The following is a 23,652-nucleotide window of genomic DNA, read 5'->3' as shown; positions in this document are numbered from 1 at the left end:
AACTTTCTTTCACCACAGGATCTGGAATATGTGAATTGTGTGCAACTTATAGGAAGGTGCAAAAGAATGCTGTTCAAATGTTCAGAACAATGTTTTCGTGTCATAATCATTATTATCATAATGTATCCTATTGCACATGTCTGTAAGATAAGGAGTAGAATTCATCAATCATTGATATCATTTGTCCAGAACTTCACCATTTTTTTATTCTATCCTTGAATCCTTCAAGTGAATGTTTGAACGCATGTGAAGCTTTTTGAGCAAATGCTATGGTGGATTGATTGCAGACTACTGATTGTAAGACTACTCAGACTACTCAGGGGGTAGATGGGTGTCCTGCCCAGATACAGCCTGTTATTTAGCTGTACTTACACATGGCTCTGCGATATACTCTTCGTGCGTCTTAAGTACATAAAGGAACATAAAGTCAAAAAAAACTCGTTACGGGGATTAGAAAAAGAAACTCCAGCAAAATGGCATTTTTGTTATGTCATGTATGAGTAATCAGCACCCTCCCCCCAAGCTAATGTCTGAAAGCTGAACAAGAATACAATTGAAACTACAGCAGGCGGACCTCGCGAGAGCCTGGGAAGCCATGACCACTCCGTTTTAAGAGGGCTCGATGCTTTTAAAACTAACAGTAGGCCTGCTGTAAAAGAAACCGTTAAATGGAGCAGATACTTATGAGATAATGGTGAGAGGAAGTCGGCAACGTCTTAACACCATGGATATCATAACAGATTATTACATTTATAAACCTCTCTCGTGGTATTACGTTGCTATCGCGTCTCACTCACAGCTCTCCGAAAGCCCTGTGACACCATTGGCTTTGATTAAGCGAGTTATTCAAAAGCCTGTTACATCATTATAGACCATCGCCGGATATTCATCAAGCGGGGGAGCAGAATTGTTTTACAAAAGTGATTTTAAGTGAGAATATTGCGTTATCGTGGGGAGCTAATATTTTAATGTAGCATCATTACTAGGCATGTAGTAATTATGTTTTTAAAGTGATTATATTGTTTCAAAGCTATTATGAGGGCAACCTGACAAAAATGATGTTTTAAATTTATGTTTCATCTAGGAAAAAAGGTTGTTGGTTTTTTTCACCTTTATTTAACCAGGTAGGACAGCTGAGAACAAGTTCTCATTTACAACTGTGACCTGGTCAAGATAAAGCAAAGCAGTGTGACAAAAACAACAACACAGAGTTACACGTAAACAAATGTACAGTCAATAACACAATTGAAAAAAATATATGTACAGTGTGTGCAAATGTAGAAAAGTGGAGAGGTAAGGCAATAAATAGACCATAGAGGAAAAATAATTACAATTTAGCATTAACACTGGAGTGATAGATGTGCAGATGATGATGTGCAAGTAGAGATACTGGGGTGCAAAAGAGCAAGAAGATAAAATAACAATATGGGGATGAGGTAGTTGGGTGTGCTATTTACAGATTGGCTGTGTACAGGTAGAGTGATCGGTAAGCTGCTCTGACAGCTGATACTTAAAGTTAGAGAGGGAGATATAAGTCTCCAGGTTCAGTGATTTTTGCAACTCGTTCCAGTCATTGTCAGCAGAGAACTGGAAGGAAAGGCGGCCAAAGTAAGTGTTGGCTTTGGGGATGACCAGTGAACTATACCTGATGGAGCGTGTGCTACGGGTGAGTGTTGCTAAGGTGACCATTGAGCTGAGATAAGGCGGGGCTTTACCTTGCAAAGACTTATAGATGACCTGGAGCCAGTGGACCTGGAGCACCACGTGCTCTCCTGAAAAAATGCATCTACAATCTACTTCCACAGAAACCTTGACATAGTGACATGATAGTGTCAACTCACCTCTGTCTCCTCCTCCTCCTCTCGAATATCCTCTCTGTACTTGTCATCCGGCTGAGGCACCACCTTGCTCAGTCCCTCTGCAATCCACTTAATCACCCCATTCCTGTTGGAAGTAGGAATCGTCAGTCAATTAATAGAGCTATCAAACTTTTTTTTGAAAAAGATGATATATTTCCACATTTCAACATACTTTGAAGTAATATACAACAACAAAATTGTCAACGGAATTCACAAAACCAACACTTAAAAAAAGTCCTCTCTTTGTACCTTTCATCCTCTCTTTGTACCTCCTGCAGTAACTGATGGATGGAAGGAAAAAGTGGAGGGATAGAATTAGAGAAACATAGAATCACATATTAACCCTTTATACAGCTTAAAAAGACCTACAGTGATTCAATTAGAGACTGGTTGATTGATACAGGTAGTGTTTGGTACAGTCTAACATTCACCCTGGATACAGAGTTGGATCTGCTGAGGTTAGGGCTGCCTGTTGGTTGAGGCAGAGCACTGGTGAAGCCATTGGAGAGCCAGGTCATCACTCCACTCTGACTCTGAATACTGAGAGAGAGAAAGAGAGAGAGAGATCATCATCACCACCGCCACCTTCATCACCATCATGGCAAAAAGTCTGTATGCAAGCAGACCAGACTGCTCACAGGTCAAATTTTACACACATACCCATTGTCCTCTGAAATATCCTCTTCCTTCAGTTTGGCTGGTTTTGCATTGACTGTTGAGATTCACGTACATAAAACAGAAGTGAAGAAGAGGGTTAACAGATTGAATAGGCATTTATAAAACACACGTATTCACGGTTGTTTCGTTGTTTTACAAAGCTATGATACACTGTTTGAAGAACAGAAGCATCACCTTCTTTTTTGACTTCACCTTTAGACACTTTTTGCTTTTGGAGAGAAAGATGGAGAGAGACAATCAGGTAATGTGAAGAGGACAAGTCATAAATAATATGATTTTTTTAGTGATTTTTTAAATCTTTTTGGTAATATCATGTGAGGTGATCAGATATACAGGTGAGTTGATTTGTGAGCAGGTGTGATTAGTGTGTTCTTACTGGTGATGCAGGTGTGATTAGTGTGTTCTTACTGGTGATGCAGGTGTGATTAGTGTGTTCTTACTGGTGATGCAGGTGTGATTAGTGTGTTCTTACTGGTGATGCAGGTGTGATTAGTGTGTTCTTACTGGTGATGCAGGTGTGATTAGTGTGTTCTTACTGGTGATGCAGGTGTGATTAGTGTGTTCTTACTGGTGATGCAGGTGTGATTAGTGTGTTCTTACTGGTGATGCAGGTGTGATTAGTGTGTTCTTACTGGTGATGCAGGTGTGATTAGTGTGTTCTTACTGGTGATGCAGGTGTGATTAGTGTGTTCTTACTGGTGATGCAGGTGTGATTAGTGTGTTCTTACTGGTGATGCAGGTGTGATTAGTGTGTTCTTACTGGTGATGCAGGTGTGATTAGTGTGTTCTTACTGGTGATGCAGGTGTGATTAGTGTGTTCTTACTGGTGATGCAGGTGTGATTAGTGTGTTCAGGTGTGATTACTGGTGATGCAGGTGTGATTAGTGTGTTCTTACTGGTGATGCAGGTGTGATTAGTGTGTTCTTACAGGTGATGCAGGTGTGATTAGTGTGTTCTTACTGGTGATGCAGGTGTGATGAGTGTGTTCTTACTGGTGATGCAGGTGTGATTAGTGTGTTCTTACTGGTGATGCAGGTGTGATTAGTGTGTTCTTACTGGTGATGCAGGTGTGATTGAGTGTGTTCTTACTGGTGATGCAGGTGTGATTAGTGTGTTCTTACTGGTGATGCAGGTGTGATTAGTGTGTTCTTACTGGTGATGCAGGTGTGATTAGTGTGTTCTTACTGGTGATGCAGGTGTGATTAGTGTGTTCTTACTGGTGATGCAGGTGTGATTAGTGTGTTCTTACTGGTGATGCAGGTGTGATTAGTGTGTTCTTACTGGTGATGCAGGTGTGATTAGTGTGTTCTTACTAGGGATGCAGGTGTGGGATTGACTGTCTCCTGTCCCAGAGAGCCAGGGGCGTCAGGGGGCTGAGGAACCACTTTCACCACCCAGTTAAACATCCTGTGACAAAGGCAAATACCAGGACAACAGCTCAGTAACTAGGGCAAAATCTGCTGAAGTGAGCATCCCATAATATGAATAAACCAGATTTTTTTCTATGTCGTCCGGTACCTCAGAGACAGTCAGAATGTCACATATGCTGCAATGGAGCATGAAACTCCTGAAGCATGAAACTCCTGAAGTGCAGCCACTTCAGAGACCATGCTGATTATAACAGTCATTGGTGAACTATTTTTCATGCACGTGAAATTGTTTTTGCAATGTCATGTCATGTGGGATCTTGTGGGAAGCTTTGACTTTGGCTTTTTCTGGCAGCTGTTGCGTTGTTGTGTATTGGCATTGCCAATAATCGCTCTCCACATCCTGCTTGAAGATAATAATTGCCAGTACTTGAGCCTGTGATTAAAGAAGCTCTGCTGTTTTGGTCTTATGAAGCTCCAACCACATTGTTTGGCAAAGCCTGACGTTTAAAGAGGAAACAGAATAGCACGTTTCAAGGCATAACCTTCATCACACACTACTGACAAGCTGCTTTCGAGGACAAGCGAGTTACCGCAGACAGGAACAACAGTCAGGAAAAGGATTTCATCCAACTGTTAGAGAACACGCTGAAAAACCAACATGTGTGGCTGTTCTGCCTTTTTGTGGGTCTCTAAAACAACAATTTCATTATTTTATCTTGAATATAATCAAATTCAAATCAAATAAAATGTATTCTCCAACTGTACATGTCATCCCATGTACAGGCCAAGTGAGATCAGGTTGCACCCACTCTGTCGCACCAACAAAACATGGCCTCTGCCACACTAGTGTACCTGTAGAGAACCTGTGCATGCTGGCCATGTAATCCCAGACTGACTTTCTCTGATAGATTATCCCCTTGCCACTTGATATTTGGCCTAATCTGAGGATCACAGCTCAAACTGTGCACCTTTGATTTCTTTGCATCAAAGCAGGCGCCAGCAAATGACTACATTATAAAGTCACAGAACACACTGCAGCAGTGCAGCCTAAAGTGCTCTGCAAAGGTAGAGGATTCGCCCCTGCAGACCGTAGCACTAGGAGTGGTCTGTACCACCTTCGTCCCTGCAGACCGTAGCACTGGAAGTGGTCTGTACCACCAGCTCTGTAACAAACAACCGCGCGCACATCATCAAAATGAACTATATTCAAGTGAACTATTGCAAGGCAATGAACTGTCACAAGGATTATCAATTTGCGCAACACCACCCACGACTACTTTTAAATGTTCACATATACCTGTAAATGTCTACACACAAGCCTCACAATCTGTTTTACAATAGAAGCACACCACAACGCTGACGTCTCACCAACACATTTGACAAGAAACCCCTTAGTAAATCCAGTCAAGTTACTCAACGTGCAGAGGTTAGGTGAAAAGGTAGTAGCAACATATCGTACCTGTATGTTCAGTGGTGCAGCAGCATACCTGACAGGGACACAAGAGCCCAGGACGGACAGCGATGTTCTGGCTGGATTAGGATGAGACTCGCCTAACGGGATTATGGACCTGAAGGACGGCACTATCCTGCTGAGATTAGCAATGAGAATAATGAAAACCTCAGGCCATATAAGTAACCCAAAGCCCCAGGTCCAAATTTACAAGGTTCTATACTGTAGAAGTTTGAATAAAAGTAGCTGTTTGAGTTAATAAAAACAGTTTGAACCTTTAACATGAATACGGGGGTCACTGTCAGCGGAGTGCCATTTGGAGTGGTACTCAGTGGTTAACACTGTAGCTACTGTGTACCGAACGTGTCTATCTCTCGCCTTATAACTGTCTGTCTGCTCGCTGCTAGTATAACTGTTTCTCACGATTGTGAAATGTACATAGCACAGACGTCACTCTTGTTGTGGTGTGTGGTTACAGTTTGGGCTATAAAAAGGTGTCCTTGTAGTAGCCAGTGTAAACCCTGTAGCACACGCCAGGGGATCATTACCTGTGATCCATGTCTGGCAGGTACAATCAGGGACTGAATTACTTCTAGGAAATAGGACATGCACTCATCACGTGGCATTACAGTAGGTTTGCCTTGGGCAAATGAACGGCCATTGGTTTCCTGATATCTGAATAGTGTGTCCAGGAAGATTACCGTGTGATAAGCCACAGGTGTAGCGCGAGAGAACCGTCAGCCTCAGCAGAACAGGGGATTGAGCATCCAGGTTAAACCCATAGCAATTTAGAACATATATGACGTGGGGGTGGGGGGACATCGGTCACAGCAATCTCCAAAGGCTGCATCTTGTTCAGGCATCCGCAGATGTTTTGTATTGTCGGCAGACATCAGTGAAGAAGCCCCGTCCGCAGGGTTCTTTTGTAGGGTCTGTCAGATCCCCTAGAACCCCTGTCTTCGAGTACCCCCAAGTTTGCACTTAAAAAAAAATAATAATAATCCCCACACAGGCTAGGCTAACCTGGTTCAACTACTCAACTAATCATCAAGCCCTTGGTTAGTGGAATCAGGTGTGCATGTGTGGCGTTAGAGTACAATTTCTTTTTTTTTTGTGGGGGGGGGTCCGCAGTTGGAGAGGATGACGAACACTGCTCTATGGCTCGGTCTCTAGTGGAGTTCTATAGGGCTGAGCAGCCAAAAGGCAGGCGATCCCATAAAGAGATAAGGAGGGATAAGCCAGGAGGAAGAATGAACGTGGTGGTGCCATACCGTCCTCGATTCTGATTGGACAACACGCAGTGGCGACAGGTAAGCGTTAGCCAGTCCCATTAGAGGAAACAAGCACGCCAGAAAGGGACTGCTTAGAGACAGGGTAGGAGGACAGCATGGAGAAAACGACAGAGGGAAAGTAAGAAAGATGGGTAGTCTGTAGAATCCAGAAAGAGAAAGGTGGCGGCAATGTCTGAGCTGGTCGATTGAAGCTAATCCCGATTCACCGTGGCGCATGTCGTCAGTGAGGTGCTCTCATGCGCACACTTTAAACCATTTAAGGCTTTTCCATTTTAAAATCAGGCTGTGTTTAAAGTAACTTGACGTCAGAGGTTGTATCTATAGTATGTCACGGTGGCGTAGAGAAGTAATTCAGAGCAAAATAATACTGTCCAGTCAGTTTTCCATGCGATACTCATTGATAATAGTAGATACAAAGACTCCCTCTTTTGGTCATGCTTAGAAAAACAGACATGAACTGCTGTTGGAATACAGTGGAAAATACAATGAAAGAGAATGAGAAACTGTTCATGCTCACCCCAAATTGCACGCAAAGACTTGTTTGCCATGACTCATGTTTTATTTTGAAATCCTTATACATTTCATACATTTACATGTCCTGCATGCATCATTTAACTCTGCTAATGTACAGAGAGCACAACACAAAATGTTGTGCGAATTTTCAAACGTTTTTTTTTTAAATACGTTTTTAAAAGTATTGGTTCCTCTCCAACAACCGACTAATACAAAACACAAACAATAAATGACAAAACACGGGTGATTCACAACCGACCACAAACCTGAAGCATATACAACCATTTTTTGTTTACTTGTGCATAGTGGCTTTGCTGAGGAAAAACCTCTAGGACTAATGGTCTTCATCTGTCTATTGTGCAAAAAAAATAATTGCACTCTGGGTGTAGTATAAAAAGTGTTTGGCTTTTGAATGAGGGAGGTTGGCACACAAAGAGTTGGCAACGGAGGAAGAAGTCCCACAGAGGGGCATTTTAATAAAAGAAAATAAAAAAATGGCAACAAAGAGTTGTAAGACATCATTTATGGTTAAGTTCAACGTAAATACACCAACAGTCCTCATCACAAAGCCCTGTGACACCATCATCACAGATTAGAACTAAAGCCTCTCCTAGGTATAGAGCAGATTCTCAGATCGAAACAGAGACTGCAGATGGAGAATGTCTACAGTGAAACATAGCGGCAGGGGAGGGGGTGTCTCACAGGAAGACATCACCAGCCAAACCGCTCAGTAAAATACGTTTTGAAAAATAGGAGTGGGCCTCGCTAATCTAGGTCAGGAGGCACAATGCCAATGTAGCTCCGCTCAGCCCCTCCCTTGCCCCCCACCCCTCCCAAGAGAAAATAACTCTAACTCAGGAAAAGGAAATGCTGGCAGGCATCCTAACCCCTCCCCCGGCTCTGCAGCCAAAATGACTAAATCAGCAACATCTGGGTAATGTCAACCAGACTCCGTTCTAGCAGACTTTCAGCCTTCCTAAATATGTGTACAATGAGATATACCACTTTTTGAACCCCTGTATTTAATTTCACCCCAAGGGGGTCTGAATATCAATATCTAAATCCGCCCTTTTATGGATAAAGTCCGGGCTGTTGTAGACTAGAGGAAAGACACAGTGGGAGGTGGTGGTCTTGTCTTTTCAGCACACACAACAGTTAGACATTCCTTTGCTGGTTGTAGACAGGCACCACCGCTCTGTTTTATAAGGACATTCGTGGATATCCTTGGCTTAAACACATAAAACTACAACAGGGTACAAACTAACTAACAACTAAAAAATCAAAACACTGGGTGTTAAAAGTGCAAATTGCCTGTTATAAACTGGTAAAGGAGGAACGATAGGGAGATTATGTGCTTGCGTTTGTATGCAATGTTTGTGTGTGTACTGTATGTGCCTGTGTATGGTGCGTGTGTGTGTGTATGGTGCGTGTGTGTGTGTGTGTGTGTGTGTGTGTGTGTGTGTGTGTGTGTGTGTGTGTGTGTGTGTGTGTGTGTGTGTGTGTGTGTGTGTGTGTGTGTGTGTGTGTGTGTGTGTGTGTGTGTGTGTGTGTGAATCCATTTCTGGAGCACATCAAACCCACTCTTGCAGGGATCGTTTGCAATGGACCAAAAGTCTGGGCGCCTCTTTCTTCTGCAGGGTGTTGATAATAGCATAGACCAATAGTAGGATGCACAGCACCAGGACCAGGGGCACGGTCACCATGATCAGGGTCATAACCTTGGCCTCGTTCTCAGCCATCCTCACCACCACATCCACCTCTTTGTCCTCTGCATCAGGTTCATAATCCACATCGTTGGTGTAATCCGTATCTGTGTCACGGTCCACATCATCCGGGTCGGAGCCAATTGGTGGTTGTGGTTTTGGTTGGTCGACTGTGGGCCACTTGCGGCCCGTTACTGTGTCATCTGTATCGGGGTCCACATCCGGTGCTCCCTCACAGCCCATAAAGTCTTTAAGGATGGATCTAGGATAGCCTGGGTCACCTTTCATTTTCTGGTTATCAAACCGCCAGTACTTTGAGCCCTTGTAGAAGTAGGTGTAAGCTGGTTCGGTATGGGGAAGACAAAAATACGGTTGAGGCAACTGTTGAAATGCACTGTGGGAATTTACTGTGAGCATGCTATTTTTTCTCTCAAATTATAAAATAAAATAAAAAGGTCTGAGCCATTGTTAATCTTTTTGGGGTTTTGCGTCTTCTGATCCAACTGTTTATTTATTCATCATGACACAAGTTCGTCACACTTCACAGGATAGTGTCATTGCCGAGCCGTGCTAGTAATATTTACAGTACGGTGAAGCTTCAATTGGACTAGAGGCTGTTTTTAATTCCCCTTCACAAGTACCTTTCCATTTTGATGAAGAAAAAAAAAAAAAAACGACTTATCAGGAAGACATTTGGGCCGTCAGATTAGTTTTTCTTTTCACTACAGGAAACCACTTTGAAAAGCATTAGCTGGGGTGGGACTTTAGGATAGATTCTGAGACATCTACATTAGAATACTTTTGCCAGGCACTCGATTTCTGGGTGAAGCATAGGCGACCTCTCCAAACCTAAGATCTCATGCGTCCCAACCCTTTCCCCTCTCAGCTCAGAATCTATAGCCTCCCAACATTTTTACGGACAGTTTCCCTTATAGTGACTCACTCACCGCCATCGTCGCTGAGGAAGGCTCCTTTAGGAGAGGATGGGACCTTGCCCCACCTGGAGACAGGTTTAGGGTAGTCTCTGTCACCGGTGCGGGACTCTTCATCAAAACGCCAGTATCTGCAGGAAAGGACGGTGACAAGACAGATGACAAGTTAAATGGGCTGATGATGCAACTTATTTTTAATTTTTTTTATTTTACCTTTATTTAACCACAGTCAGTTAAGAACAGATTCTTAAATGACGGCCTTGTTAACTGCCTGTTGATTACCTTGTCACGGGGTTTGAACCGCAACCTTCTGGTTACTAGTCCAACTTTCTAACCACTAGGCTACGCTGCCGCCCCATGTCTTTCTGTCTCTCAAAAGTCAGGGCTGAAACGGCTTTCCCTTGACTAAATGAATGTCATTTCACTTTTATATTTATCATTCCACACTACATCAGTCAGTTAGTGGAGATTGAATATGGTAGAGTAAGGCAAGGCATTTGGGGGCATGTAGTCACCTGTCTCCTCTGAAGAAGTATGTGTAGCCGGTGGGCTCCCACCAGATGGCTGTGTCGATCCTGTCTGAGGGGATGCCCTGACCATACTCTATCAGGGGCTGGGGGTAACCAGGCACCACGTCAGCCTCCCTGAACACCCAGTACCTGTCCCCTACAGAGTGAGAGGAGGAGAGGGTAGAGGGCAGATGAGAGGGTAGAGGACAGAGGACAGAGGAGAGGGTAGAGGCCAGAGGAGAGGACAGAGGAGAGGGTAGAGGACAGAGGAGAGGACAGAGGAGAGGTTAGAGGATAGAGGAGAGGGTAGAGGACAGAGGAGAGGGTAGAGGACAGAGGTGAGGGTAGAGGACAGAGGAGAGGGTAGAGGACAGAGGAGAGGACAGAGGAGAGGACAGAGCACAGATGAGAGGGTAGAGCACAGAGGAGAGGACAGAGGAGAGGGTAGAGGACAGAGGAGAGGACAGAAGAGAGGACAGAGGAGAGGGTAGAGGACATGGGAGAGAATAGAGGACAGATGAGAGGGTAGAGGACAGGAGAGAGTAGAGGAGAGGTTAGAGGACAGATGAGAGGGTAGAGGACAGAGGACAGTGGAGAGGGTAGAGGACAGAGGAGAGGGTAGAGGGCAGAGGGCAGAGGACAGAGGAGAGGACAGAGTAGAGGACAGAGGACAGAGGACAGAGGAGAGGGTAGAGGACAGAGGACAGAGGAGAGGGTAAAGGACAGAGGAGAGGACAGAGTAGAGGACAGAGGACAGAGGAGAGGGTAGAGGACAGAGGAGAGGACAGAGGACAAGAGGAGAGGACAGAGGACAGAGGAGAGGGTAGAGGACAGAGGAGAGGACAGAGGACAGAGGAGAGGGTAGAGGACAGAGGACAGAGGACAGAGGAGAGGGTAGAGGACAGAGGAGAGGACAGAGTAGAGGACAGAGGACAGAGGAGAGGGTAGAGGACAGAGTAGAGGACAGAGTAGAGGACAGAGGACAGAGGAGAGGGTAGAGGACAGAGGAGAGGACAGAGTAGAGGACAGAGGAGAGGGGAGAGGACAGAGGAGAGGACAGAGGAGAGGACAGAGGACAGAGGAGAGGGTAGAGGACAGAGGAGAGGACAGAGGACAGAGGAGAGGGTAGAGGACAGAGGAGAGGACAGAGGACAGAGGAGAGGGTAGAGGACAGAGGAGAGGACAGAGGACAGAGGAGAGGGTAGAGGACAGAGGACAGAGGACAGAGGAGAGGGCAGAGGACAGAGGACAGAGGACAGAGGAGAGGGTAGAGGACAGAGGAGAGGGTAGAGGACAGAGGACAGAGGAGAGGGTAGAGAACAGAGGAGAGGACAGAGGACAGAGGAGAGGGTAGAGGACAGAGGACAGAGGACAGAGGACAGAGGAGAGGGCAGAGGACAGAGGACAGAGGAGAGGGTAGAGGACAGAGGACAGAGGACAGAGGAGAGGGCAGAGGACAGAGGAGAGGGTAGAGGACAGAGGAGAGGGTAGAGGACAGAGGACAGAGGAGAGGGTAGAGAACAGAGGAGAGGGCAGAGGACCATCAAGAAGAGGAAGATGTGAGAAGAGAGGAAAGAGAAGTTAAGCACAGGTTTCATTTGCAACATTTGATGCCAGTGATTTGTTACTATCTCAGATGCAACAAACAAAGTTTACTATAACAGAGCCCCCCAAATAAATGTAGCACTCTTAAAAACACTAAAGCACATTCAACCGCTGTAAACACACTACTGATGCAACTCGTGGTTGTCCTTTGTGCGAGAACACACAGAAAGTTAAAAGAGTCCGAACACATGAAGAAATGGTGCAGCCCGTACCCCTGCTCTACTCTATTCCCTCCAAGTCTTATTCTCTACTCAGACTGAAACCTAGGAAATCAGCATCTGGAGCAGCGACTGATGCAATCCATCCAGGCCTGCCAGCTGCTTTCCACTGCTGCTAGCTGCACCCCATGAGCCTCTTCCCGACTGTAGTTTTAAACATGAGGAATGCAGTGGAGAAGGATGATATCTCGGTCCCTGTGTTTCTAGAGTGAACGCCCCCAAGTAGATTTCAACAATTTTACAAAAAAAGAAACTTCAAGGAAAATACAGACCTTTGAAAAAGACAAATTTCCCATCGTGCCGTTCATAGCCAGAGTCTATATCATCAGGTAGTCCAACCCAGAAGACAGAAATGGGCATTGGGTAGTTGTCCAGAACATGGTTCCTTCTAACTCTCCAGAACCAGCGACCCTGGAAAGGACAGAAGACACCATCAGAACATATTGACTAACTTCATCCTCTTTTGGGAGATTAGTATGAAGTATGAATTAGTACAGCTAAACAAACTAAAAACCCGCTGTATTCTTAAAATAGCTCTGCTTCTCACCTTGAAGACGAACATCTCCCCTCGCAGCATGGTGACCGTATCAAAGTCCCCGTCACAGATGTCCAGGGCGGTGTGGTCTGGCTGCACAGGGCGACGAGGCTCATCTCTCCTGATGTAGGGGGTCACCGGCACAGGGTCGGGCCAAGGGATGGTGGGCTCTGGGTCAGGTATTGGAGGGAGGTGAGGTGCGTCGGTGGGATCTGGTTCAGGTTCTGGTTGGTCTGGGGTGTCAGGGTCATAGGTGGGGCTGGGGGGGTCTGTCTGGAGAGAACTATAAGGGGGGGTGGTGGGGTTTAGATCCGGAGGAGCAGTGGTGGTGGGGTCTTGGTGAGGCGCGGTGTCATCACTGGTGGTGGTGGGGGGGTCCTGAGTGGGAGCATCGTCTGGAGGCCCTGCACAATCCAAGATGATGATGTTATAAATTCCACTAGTTTGAATGAATTAATCTAATACATATCCCTGCTTGCCCCCTCTGTTGCTTATTAGCGCGCGTGCACACACACACACACACACACACAGAGAAAGAGAGAGAGAGCGAGCGAGAGTCTAATTTTCCACTCCGTGCTGTGGCAGGAAGCCCATGGAGCTTTTTGGAAGGAAGCCCTTCTGGTTGCACAGTGACAGAGAAAGGAAAAACAGACATACAGTACTTACACAAGACGTACAACCTTTAAAGGGATACTTCAGGACTGTATCTACTTCCCTAGAGTCAGATGAACTCTGGGGTTAGCATTTTTGTGTCTCTGCGTGCTGTTTGAAGGAAGTTGCTAACTAGCGCAACTGCTAACAACAGTTCATCTGACTCTGAGGAGGAGGATAAAGGGCCTCGTTGCCAAAACCCCAAAGTATCTGTTGAACTATCACTGTGAACTACGACAAGGATCCCTAAATACTATATTCAGTGTGTCTGCAGTGCACATACAAACATTCACTAGTTCTACGACACACAAAGGCACAATGACTTCTATTCAGTCATGGTCAGAGTAGGATCATTGTAAAAGCATGTATGGCATGCTGTGAGGGAGAATCTCAATTGAAGGGGGTCTATTGTGTATGTGTGTGTGTGTGTGCACGTGCACTGTAGGGGCCTGAGGAAGGGCTCCTCACCATATATCTTCTGTATTCCACTCCTGTCATCGTCCGGGAGTGAGAAGGTCTTTGTGTCCATGTACTGGTAGAGGGGAGCCATGATGGCACTGGGGTTGTCAGAGTGCTCCAGGCCCAGAGCATGGCCCAGCTCATGCACCGCAACCAGGAATAGGTCAATACCTGGGAGCAGAGGAGGGAGGAATGGAGAGCAGGAGAGAGAAAGATGGGAAGAGGAGAATGAAAATGAATATCAAAAGATATCAATAAGGAATTCATTTAGAAACAAATGACATGGAAATAGTAACGGTCATTTGTCTGTGTGTAATGACTGACTGAGGAGCCAATGGGGGCAAAGGGGACAACGTGTCTATCTAACCTGATGGATTATGGTTGTCAAGCGTCCACGGTTCGTCTGCGTCAAAGTGTGTGTCTCCGCCCATCCCGGGCCCTGGGTAGTAGGCATGAGCCAGGGATCCCCCTTCGCCGTCAAACAGAGACATGTCTCCATGGAAACCAGAGGCAAACAACAGCATGATATCTAGCGCGTCCTGGCTGCTGTTGGTGACGTCTTGGAAGGCGATTTCTTCGAAGCTCAGTGGTGTCACATGCTCCCACACCAAAAAGGCCTTGCGGATGGCTTCTCGTGTCCGCTCCTCACCCACCTTTGGGGTAGTATTCATAATGCTGGGAGAGGGGGTTGAGGAAAGGACAAGATATTCTTAGTACTTACACATACAACACTGAGAAATATATAGAAGTGCAACATGTAAAATGTTGGCCCCATGTTTCATGAGATGAAAAAAAGGTCCCAGACATTTCCCATACGCACAAGAAGCTTATTTCTCTCTCGATTACATCCCTGTTAGTGAGCATTTCTCCTTTGCCAAGATAATCCATCCACCTGACAGGTGTGGCATATCAAGAAGCTGATTAAATGGCATGATCATTACACAGGTGCACCTTGTGCGGGGGACAATAAAAGGCCACTCTAAAATGTGCAGTTTTGTCACACAACACAATGCCACAGATGTCACAAGTTTTGAGGGAGTGTGCAATTGGCATGCTGACTGCAAGAATGTCCACCAGAGCTTATGGCAGAGAAATTATTGTTAATTTCTCTCAGATATGCTGCCTCCAATGTAGTTTTAGATAATTTGGCGGTACGTCCAACCGGCCTCACAACCGCAGACCACCTGTATGGCATTGTGTGGGCGAGCGGTTTGCTGATGTCAAGGTTGTGAACAGAGTGCCCCATCGTGGTGGTGGGGTTATGGTATGGGAAGACATAAGCTACGGACAACGAACACAATTGTATTTTATTGATGGCAATTTGAATGCACAGAGACACCGTGATGAGATCCTGAGGCCCATTGTCGTGCCATTCATACTCCGCCATCACCTCATGTTTCAGCATGATAATGCACGGCCCCATGTCGCAAGGATCTGTACACAATTCCTGGATGCTGAAAACGTCCCAGTTCTTCAACGGCCTGTATACTCACCAGACATGTCACCCATTGAGCATGTTTGTGATGCTCTAGACTGATGTGTACGACAGCGCGTTCCAGTTCCCGCCAATATCCAGCAACTTCGCACAAAGGAGTGGGACAACATTCCACAGGCCACAATCAACGGCCTGATCAACTCTATGCGAAGGAGATGTCGCACTGAATGAGGCAAATGGTGGTCACACCAGATATGGACTTGTTTTCTGATCCACTCCCCTACCTTATATTAAGTATCTGTGACGAACAGATGCATATCTGTATTCCCAGTCATGTGAAATCCATAAATTAAGGCCTAATGAATGTCTTTCAATTGACTGATTTCCTTATATGAACTGTAACTCAGTCAAATCTATGACATTGTTGCATGTTGAGTTTATTTTTGTTGTTGAGTATATATATAGAGAGGGTCATTATAAATGGTGTATGTGTTGTCAGTGGTTTATACACATATGGGAATGCAGGTCTCTTTGAGATATTGTTAAGACTGAAGCTTCGCACGGCCGTCAGTTCAGTCAGGGGGAAATCGGTGAGATTCCCAAAATGGATTTCTGAGAATCCCCCAGCATACATAGACCTACCACACACCTGTATGTCAGATGGTTCTTGTCCCACTTCTGGTCAGTGAGAGTGTATCGTTTCCGCCTCATACCGTTCTCAGTCTGCCCAAAAGATTTGTCTGGGACTCCACAGCGAGGCCTTCTCATGGCCCTAAAGAGAAGAGGGAAAAACAACATTGAAAAGAGCCCTGATAACCACAGATAGGATTAGATACATTGATGTTAATTTAAGGCTAGAGAGTGGTTCCATACTCCTAGACCAGGAGGTGCAACTCTTATCTGGCTCAGAAATGCTCTATAAATGTAATCATGACCCTAGATTATCTTGGCATCATTATCAATTTAGTCTATCAGGCTGTACAGTCAACCTGGAGTGCTTCAGACACTAGGAGAAGAGTATAATTGTGGCTGTCAGTGCCATCCATACGTCAGTGTGGTATCGTCCATCTCTCCAGTGACCTCCAGGCCATAGAAGCGCTGCATGTCGCTAACAGCATTTGACAGGATCTGAGAGGACTGCATGGTGGACATCTGTCTGCTGGCCTGGGACAGGTAGCCAAAACTCCGCAACCATGACTACAATTACACAACAGGGATAGAGAGATGGACAGATGGAGAGAGATTGAGCGAGTGTGTGTGTGTGTGTGTGTGTGTGTGTGTGTGTGTGTGTGTGTGTGTGTGTGTGTGTGTGTGTGTGTGTGTGTGTGTGTGTGTGTGTGTGTGTGTGTGTGTGTGTGTGTGTGTGTGTGTGTGACAGAGAAAGAGCCAGAGAAGGGGCCAGACAGAGATAGAGAAAGCGAAAAAGAGAATGAGAGAGAAACAACAAATGGAGAGAGAGGGGGGTTAAAAAAAGAGAAGAATAGAGACAGAGAAACAGATGGTTTCTATGGCATTCCTCCTTCGAGTCCTTATTGGCAGCTTAGAGATCTACTGATCCGATCCTGTGGTTAATAGGACTGACAGAGCAGAAGTCACGGGGTCCAACAGTAAAAGCTTTGGAATGTAAGCCGTTAAAGGGACTGTTCACCCAAATGACAAAAAGACACATTGGTTTCCTCACCCTGTAAGAAGTCTATGGACAAAGGTATGATAGAAATCCATGCCTTGATTTACTTTCCCTGGCACTGTTTCCACATGCTAATGTCTTAGCATTTGTGGTACAAATCCCATTCAAGTATTGGGACCGATATTAGCATTGTTCGTGCATCATGTTCAAAACAGCTATGTGACTTTGTTGAAGTTACAGTTAATTTGAGATACTTTCGGATGATTTGGACATGATGCGCGAAAAATTATAATGTCGGTCCCATGACTTGAATGGGAGCTGTGCCACAAATGTGGAAACAGTACAAGAGAAACCAAACCATGGATTGTTTACAGGATAAGGAAACACATGTGTAATTTTGTAATTTGGCTGAAGTCTCTCTTTAACACAAAACAAATAACTTACAGTATATACAGGAAATGTAAAAAAAAAAGAGATTCAACTGTCTATATTCAACTGTACTATATATATATATATCAAATCAAATCAACTCAAATGTTATTTGCTGAAGACAACAGGTATACAACAGAATACAACCTTACCATGAAATGCTTACTTACAAGCGCTTAACCAATATTGCAGTTCAAGAAAGAGTTAAGAAGAAAATATTTACCAAATAAACTAAAGTAGAAAATAATAAAAAGGAACACAATAAAATAACAATAACGAGGCTATATACAGGGTCAATGTCAATGTAGCCCGTACACAGTCTGGAGGTGTGTTTTGGTTCATTGTCCTGTTGAAAAACAAATGATAGTCCCACTAAGCGCAAATCAGACAGGATGGTGTATTGCTGCAGAATGCTGTGGTAGCCATGCTGGTTAAGTGTGCCTTGAATTCTAAATAAATCCCAGACAGTGTCACCAGCAAAGCACCCCCACACCATCACACCTCCACCTCCGTGCTTCACGGTGGGAACCACACATGTGGAGTTCATCTGTTCACCTACTCTGCATCTCACAAAGACAGGGTGGTTGGAACCAAAACTCTCAAATTAGGCCTCATCAGACCAAAGGACAGATTTCCACTGGTTTAATGTCGATCGCTCGTGTTTCTTGGCCCAAGCAAGTATCTTCTTCTTATTGGTGTCCTTTAGTAGTGGTTTCTTTGAAGCAATTCGACCATGAAGGCCTGAGTCACGCAGTCACCTCTGAACAGTTGATGTTGAGATGTTGTCTGTTACTTGAATTCTGTGTAGCCTTTATTTGGCCTACAATCTGAGGTGCAGTTAATTGCAGACTTCTGAGGCTGGTAACTCTAATGAACTTATTCTCTTGCAACAGAGGTAACTCTGGGTCTTTCTTTCCTGTGGCGGTCCTCATGAGAGCAGGTTTCATCATAGCGCTTGATAGTTTTTGCGACTGCACTTTAAGAAATGCAAGTTCTTGAAATTTTCCCGGATTGACTGACCTTCATGTCTTAATAAAGTAATGATGGACTGTTGTTTCTCTTTGCCTATTTGAGCTGTTCTTGCCATAATATGGACTTGGTCTTTTACCAAATAAGGCTATCTTCTGTATACCAACTCTACCTTATCACAACACAACTGATTGGCTCAAACACATTAAGAATGAAATAAATTCCACAAATGAACTTTTAACAAGGCACACCTGTTAATTGAAATGCCTTCCATGTGACTACCTCATGAAGCTGGTTGAGAGAATGCCAAGAGTGTGCAAAGCTGTCATCAAGGCAAAGGGTAGCTACTTTGAAGAATCTCAAATAGAAAATACATTTTGATTTGTTTAACACTTCTTTGGTTAATACATGATTCCATGTGTTACTTCATAGTTGTGATGTCTTCACTATTATTCTACAACATAGAAAATAGTTTAAAAAAAATTAAAAACCTTAAATGAGTAGGTGTGTCCAAACTTTTGACTGGTACTGTATACACTACTGTTAAAAGGTTTGGGGTCACTAAGAAATGTCCTTGTCCCCCATTAAAATAACATCAAATTGATCAGAATTACAGTGTAGACATTACTAATGTTGTAAATGACTATTGTAGCTGGAACAGGGTGATTTGTAATGAAATATCTACATAGGTGTATAGAGGCCCATTATCAGCAACCATCCCTCCTGTGTTCCAATGGCACGTTGTGTTGGCTAATCCAAGTGTATCATTTTAAAAGGCTAATTGATCATTAGAAAACCCTTTTGCAATTATGTTAGCACAGCTGAAAACTGTTGTCCTAATTAAATAAGCAATAAAACTGGCTTTTTTTAGACTAGTTGAGTATTTAGAGCATCAGCATTTGTGGGTTCGATTACAGGATCAAAATGGCCAGAAACAAATAACTTTCTTCTGAAACTCGTCAGTCTATTCTTGTTCTGAGAAATGAAGGATATTCCATGCGAGAAATTGCCAACGCTGTTTACTACTCCCTTCACAGAACAGTGCAAACTGGCTCAGAATAGAATGAGGAGTGGGAGGCCCCGGTGCACAACTGAGCAAGAGGACAAGTACATTAGAGTGCCCAGTTTGAGAAACAGACGCCTCACAAGTCCTCAACTGGCAGCTTCATTAAATAGTACCCGCAAAACACCAGTCTCAACGTCAACAGTGAAGAGGCGACTCCGGGATGCTGGTCTTCGAGGCAGAGTTCCTCAGTCCAGTGTCTGTGTTCTTTTGCCCATCTTAATGTTTTATTTTCCTCGGCCATTCTGAGATATGGCTTTTTCTTTGCCAGCATCCCGGAGTCGCCTCTTTAAATTGCCATCGATAAAATGTAATTGTGTTCATTAACCATAGCTTATGCCTGCCCATACCATAACCCCACCACCACCATGGGTCAGTCTATTCCCAACGTTGACATCAGTGAGCCACTCGCCCACACAACGCTATACACACTGCCATCTGCTCGGTACAATTAAAACCGGGATTCAACCGTGAAGAGCACACTTCTCCGGTGGCCATCAAAGGTGAGCATTTGCCCACTGAAGTCGGTTACGACAACGAATTGCAGTCAGGTCAGTACCCTAGTGAGGACGATGAGCATGCAGATGAGCTTCCCTGAGACAGTTTCTGACAGTTTATACAGAAATTCTTCGGTTGTGCAAACCCACAGTTTGATCAGCTGTCTGGGTGGCTGGTCTCAGACGATCCGCTGGTGAAGGAGCCGGATGTGGAGGTTCTGGGCTGGCGTCGTTACATGTGGTCTGAGGTTACGAGGCATGTTGGACGTATTGCCAAATTCTCTAAAATTATGTTGGAGGTGGCTTATGGTACAGAAATGAACATTTAATTATCTGGCAACAGCTCTGGTGGAAATTCTTGCAGTCAGCATATCAATTGCACACTCCCCTCAAAACTTGAGACATCTGTGGCATTGTGTTGTGTGACAAAACTGCACATTTTTAGAGAGGCCTTTTATTGTATCCAGCACAAGGTGCACCTGTGTATTGATCATGCTGTTTAATCGTCTTATAGATATGCCACACCTATTAGGTGGGTGGACTATCTTGGCAAACTGAGAAATGCTCACTAACAGGGATGTAATCAAATTTGTGCACAACATTTGAGAAAAATAAGCTATGGACTTTTTCTGGGATCTTATATTTCAGCTCAACATTTTACATGTTGCCTTTTTTGTTTGTTCAGTATATATATATAATATACATATATACATACATACATATCTGGCATATTACATAGATACACACATATATATATATATATACACCATTAATTTAGCCAGAACCAGAAATGTATCTGGCTGTAAAATCTGGCATGCAAGATTAATATACCATTAATAATCCAATGGAAACAAAGAAAGACACCCGACCAAGACATAGCACAGAGAGCTTGCCTTGCTAACTCCTTGAAAGGGGAATTTAAAAACGTAATGGGCCCACTGAGCACAGCTGGAAAGTTAATGCGTTCTCTGTAAACAGGCATGCATTGCACACACACGCACAGGCGAGTGAGCGAGCGGGGAGAGTGAGAGAAATCAGCCACCATAAAGACTGATCAACTGATCAAAAGTGATAAATCTGGATGTCTTGCACAACATGCCTGTAGGAAAAACAGCACAGTAGGTAAGGAACACATTCTGTGATTTATAGGCGTGTAAATTGAGTTTTAACCTACAGATCAAACTTTTCCCCAACACATAGTTACTCCTAATATGCCTGCCATATGAAGTGAGAGAGTTAGGAAAAGGTCAAGGGTCATAAATCTGCGCACCAAATAGTTCCATTAATTTGCGCATGACCTGTTGACCAGTGATGACAAGACCATGAGAAGTCATTAGAAGATGAACAGATCAGTGAAGACCATGTAGATCATCACTATCTGACCACCAGGATAATATGGTCATGGTCATGCAATGCCGGACTGCCACAATTCCATAAAAAAACATCCACACATTCATATAAAATACTGTACCTCTGCGTTGAAAGTGTCATCGTCCGCATTGGTCACAAGCCTGTTGCACAAGAGCAAGACGAGCGGAGCCATTATTTGTTTCCACAGCCCCAGAGAAGCGCGCCTCCAAAGGATTGCCATCTTTGTGCGCACTCGTTTGCCCGTGCGAGGGATTTTCAGAGTCGGTTGTGATTGGAAAGTTATGTCAAGTGATGAGAGAACCGCTATGTGACTACATACACTTTTTTTTGTTACATTCAAAATACAGTTTTTCCTGTATGTTTTAGAAGTTCTCTCCGCACTTCAACTCCTGGCCATTATTTAGGTCGCGGTGCGCTCAAATCAGATCGCTTGCAAACTATCCAAGTTTCCGAAACAGTTCGGCTTAATCTCACAGGAAGAAATACTTCATTTGCAATTTTCCCCAAAGATGTGATCACGGGTTATTCAAAGCCCGGAGTCAGTTTTTCTGTTAAATCCCATGTCCTAATGTCCCACACGGTCTAATGTTTAAACGGTCATTTCCTCTGGCATATTACAGATATCAGACTGCGTGCTCCTTCCACTCTACACATTCAACAATAGCTTTCATGCACGAGGAAGTATGAGGGAGAAGAACAGGAACGAAAAAAAAGTATTTTAGTTGCAACAAGCTTTGTCTTCTTTGTGGTACGATTATTTATCCATCCAATGCACAATGCACTTTGTTGAAAAACTTAAATTTGGAGGATAACCTGTAGGCTAATAAAAATGAACAAAAATGCAATTGTCTTAAATTATTTCCCCCCAAGTAGCCAGAAGGCATCCGTTAGATTTCCTTATTTCCCCTCAACCACAGCATGCCTCTTGCAGGCTGTGTTGGACATTGATAGTCCAATAAACTCACTGCCTTCTGAGATCTGCTAGAAAACAAAAAGGGAGTTGTGACGTTCTGCTAGAAAGAAGGGGAGGATAGCGGTGTACATACTGTGGTGTGTCTATTGGACAAAGCAATTTTCCTCTGGAAAGTAACTCCCCTTGTCTGGCAACCCAAACTCCTTGATCCAGCCAAAAACGCTACGCCCACGGACGAGCGAACGGCAAGATTTTAAGGGCAAGTGCTACTCGGGATCCTTGGGATGTCCACCCCCTAAATCCGAACCGTAACCTAACCATAACCCTTCCCTAACCATATCCATGTTACATTTCAACTTCAATGGGATAGGGACGTCTCAAGTACTCCGGGTAGCACAGACCAAGAAGAATCTAGTGCGAGTCGTCAGGGTAGAAGTCCTCTGCCTCTGGAGATAGATAGATAGATAGATAGATAGATAGATAGATAGATAGATAGATAGATAGATAGATAGATAGATAGATAGATAGATAGATAGATAGATAGATAGATAGATAGATAGACCATCTGACACCTCAACAGAAAAGCTCCTATTGCCATCTTCTGATTACTAAGAATCAATAGAATTTCATAAAGTACAGTTACAGTCAACTGTCCAATATGATCAATGTCCTATTCCATTATATACTTTAGAGACATTGAAAGAGTTGCTGTGCTTGATAACAGACAGATTTCAACCAGCAACTCATGCTCCTTGTTTAAACTTGTTTGTAACCCACAGCCACATTCTTGAATAACTGCAGGTCTGAATTATCGGAGACTTCTGTGGTAAAGACATGTTTATCAAATGTCGAAACCACACAATTTCTGCAGAGACTCATTTCATTGTCACAGAAACCAAAAAGAGGTATTACTTTTATTCACTTTTTAAAATCCGCATTGTTGGATGTCAGCGGTTCGCCAGCCATGACACTTGTCGGTTTCCTGTTTTAGCTATGGTGATGAGGACAAGGAGGAAAAGGCCCAGGACACAGATGCCAGCCACAGGAGCCATCATAATCACCAGACCTGGAACAAAGTCAAGACGACAGTTGACTCCTCTCGAAATACCACCACCCTGCCCCAGCCGCCCCTAGCCTCAACATGATCCCCAGACTATGTCACAATCATATTATCACATGCAAGTGGAGTGAGCGCGGGAAATATTTGATGAGCCCTAGCCAAAAAAAAATAAAGTGTATTTTCTGCAATCTTCAGACACCAGAAATCCTTACTTGGTTGGGGTCTGTCTGGTATATCAATCCTGATTAGTCCGTATGACAGTAGGCCTCGAGTTGGGTCTCCACGCACTGCCACCCTCTTGGTTATATATTTGCACTCCTGTAGCAGTGGGAAGGATGGAGGGGTGTAGATTACCAGTATTGTATCTATAATAGTATACATCTTGGTATGCCATGCAAAACACTGTTAGATTACTTCATGGAGCAAAATATGGATTTTATTAAATAACGGCACATCAAGGTTATTATAGTTCCATTTCTATTAGGTTTTCTATTTGTATTTGAAATTCTGTTTA

At 44.1% G+C, this 23,652-nt stretch overlaps 2 protein-coding genes across 3 annotated transcripts in view; both read right to left on the bottom strand.

Moving 5' to 3' along the window:
* The window catches only part of LOC118401031 (cyclic nucleotide-gated cation channel beta-1-like), a 33,860-nt gene extending 28,388 nt beyond the window's left edge, over positions 1 to 5,472 (bottom strand). For both annotated transcript variants that reach the window (XM_035798177.2, XM_035798178.2), the window contains exons 1-7: positions 5,367 to 5,472; positions 3,851 to 3,944; positions 2,712 to 2,745; positions 2,520 to 2,571; positions 2,291 to 2,399; positions 2,109 to 2,140; positions 1,842 to 1,944 (exon numbers count right to left, since the gene is read on the bottom strand). In XM_035798177.2, coding sequence (XP_035654070.1) covers positions 1,842 to 1,944; positions 2,109 to 2,140; positions 2,291 to 2,399; positions 2,520 to 2,571; positions 2,712 to 2,745; positions 3,851 to 3,943 — 423 coding nt within the window. In that variant the 5' untranslated portion in view covers position 3,944; positions 5,367 to 5,472. The remainder of the gene's footprint in view (positions 1 to 1,841; positions 1,945 to 2,108; positions 2,141 to 2,290; positions 2,400 to 2,519; positions 2,572 to 2,711; positions 2,746 to 3,850; positions 3,945 to 5,366) is intronic.
* A 3,158-nt stretch (positions 5,473 to 8,630) lies between these two features.
* mmp15a (matrix metallopeptidase 15a) lies at positions 8,631 to 22,163 on the bottom strand. The gene is made up of 10 exons (XM_052474772.1): positions 21,266 to 22,163; positions 16,258 to 16,406; positions 15,859 to 15,981; positions 14,142 to 14,449; positions 13,784 to 13,945; positions 12,677 to 13,068; positions 12,402 to 12,540; positions 10,313 to 10,463; positions 9,813 to 9,928; positions 8,631 to 9,206 (listed from the first exon to the last, which is right to left on the bottom strand). The coding sequence occupies exons 1-10, from the start codon at positions 21,383 to 21,385 to the stop codon at positions 8,734 to 8,736; spliced, it is 2,133 nt and encodes a 710-aa protein (XP_052330732.1). The 5' UTR covers positions 21,386 to 22,163; the 3' UTR covers positions 8,631 to 8,733.
* Between the last annotated feature and the right edge of the window lie 1,489 nt (positions 22,164 to 23,652).

Source organism: Oncorhynchus keta, chromosome 22 (assembly GCF_023373465.1).
Source record: "Oncorhynchus keta strain PuntledgeMale-10-30-2019 chromosome 22, Oket_V2, whole genome shotgun sequence".
Lineage (NCBI taxonomy): Eukaryota > Metazoa > Chordata > Actinopteri > Salmoniformes > Salmonidae > Oncorhynchus > Oncorhynchus keta.
The sequence above is the reverse complement of the archived record's forward strand: the minus strand, read 5'-3'. Positions and strand labels throughout refer to the sequence as shown.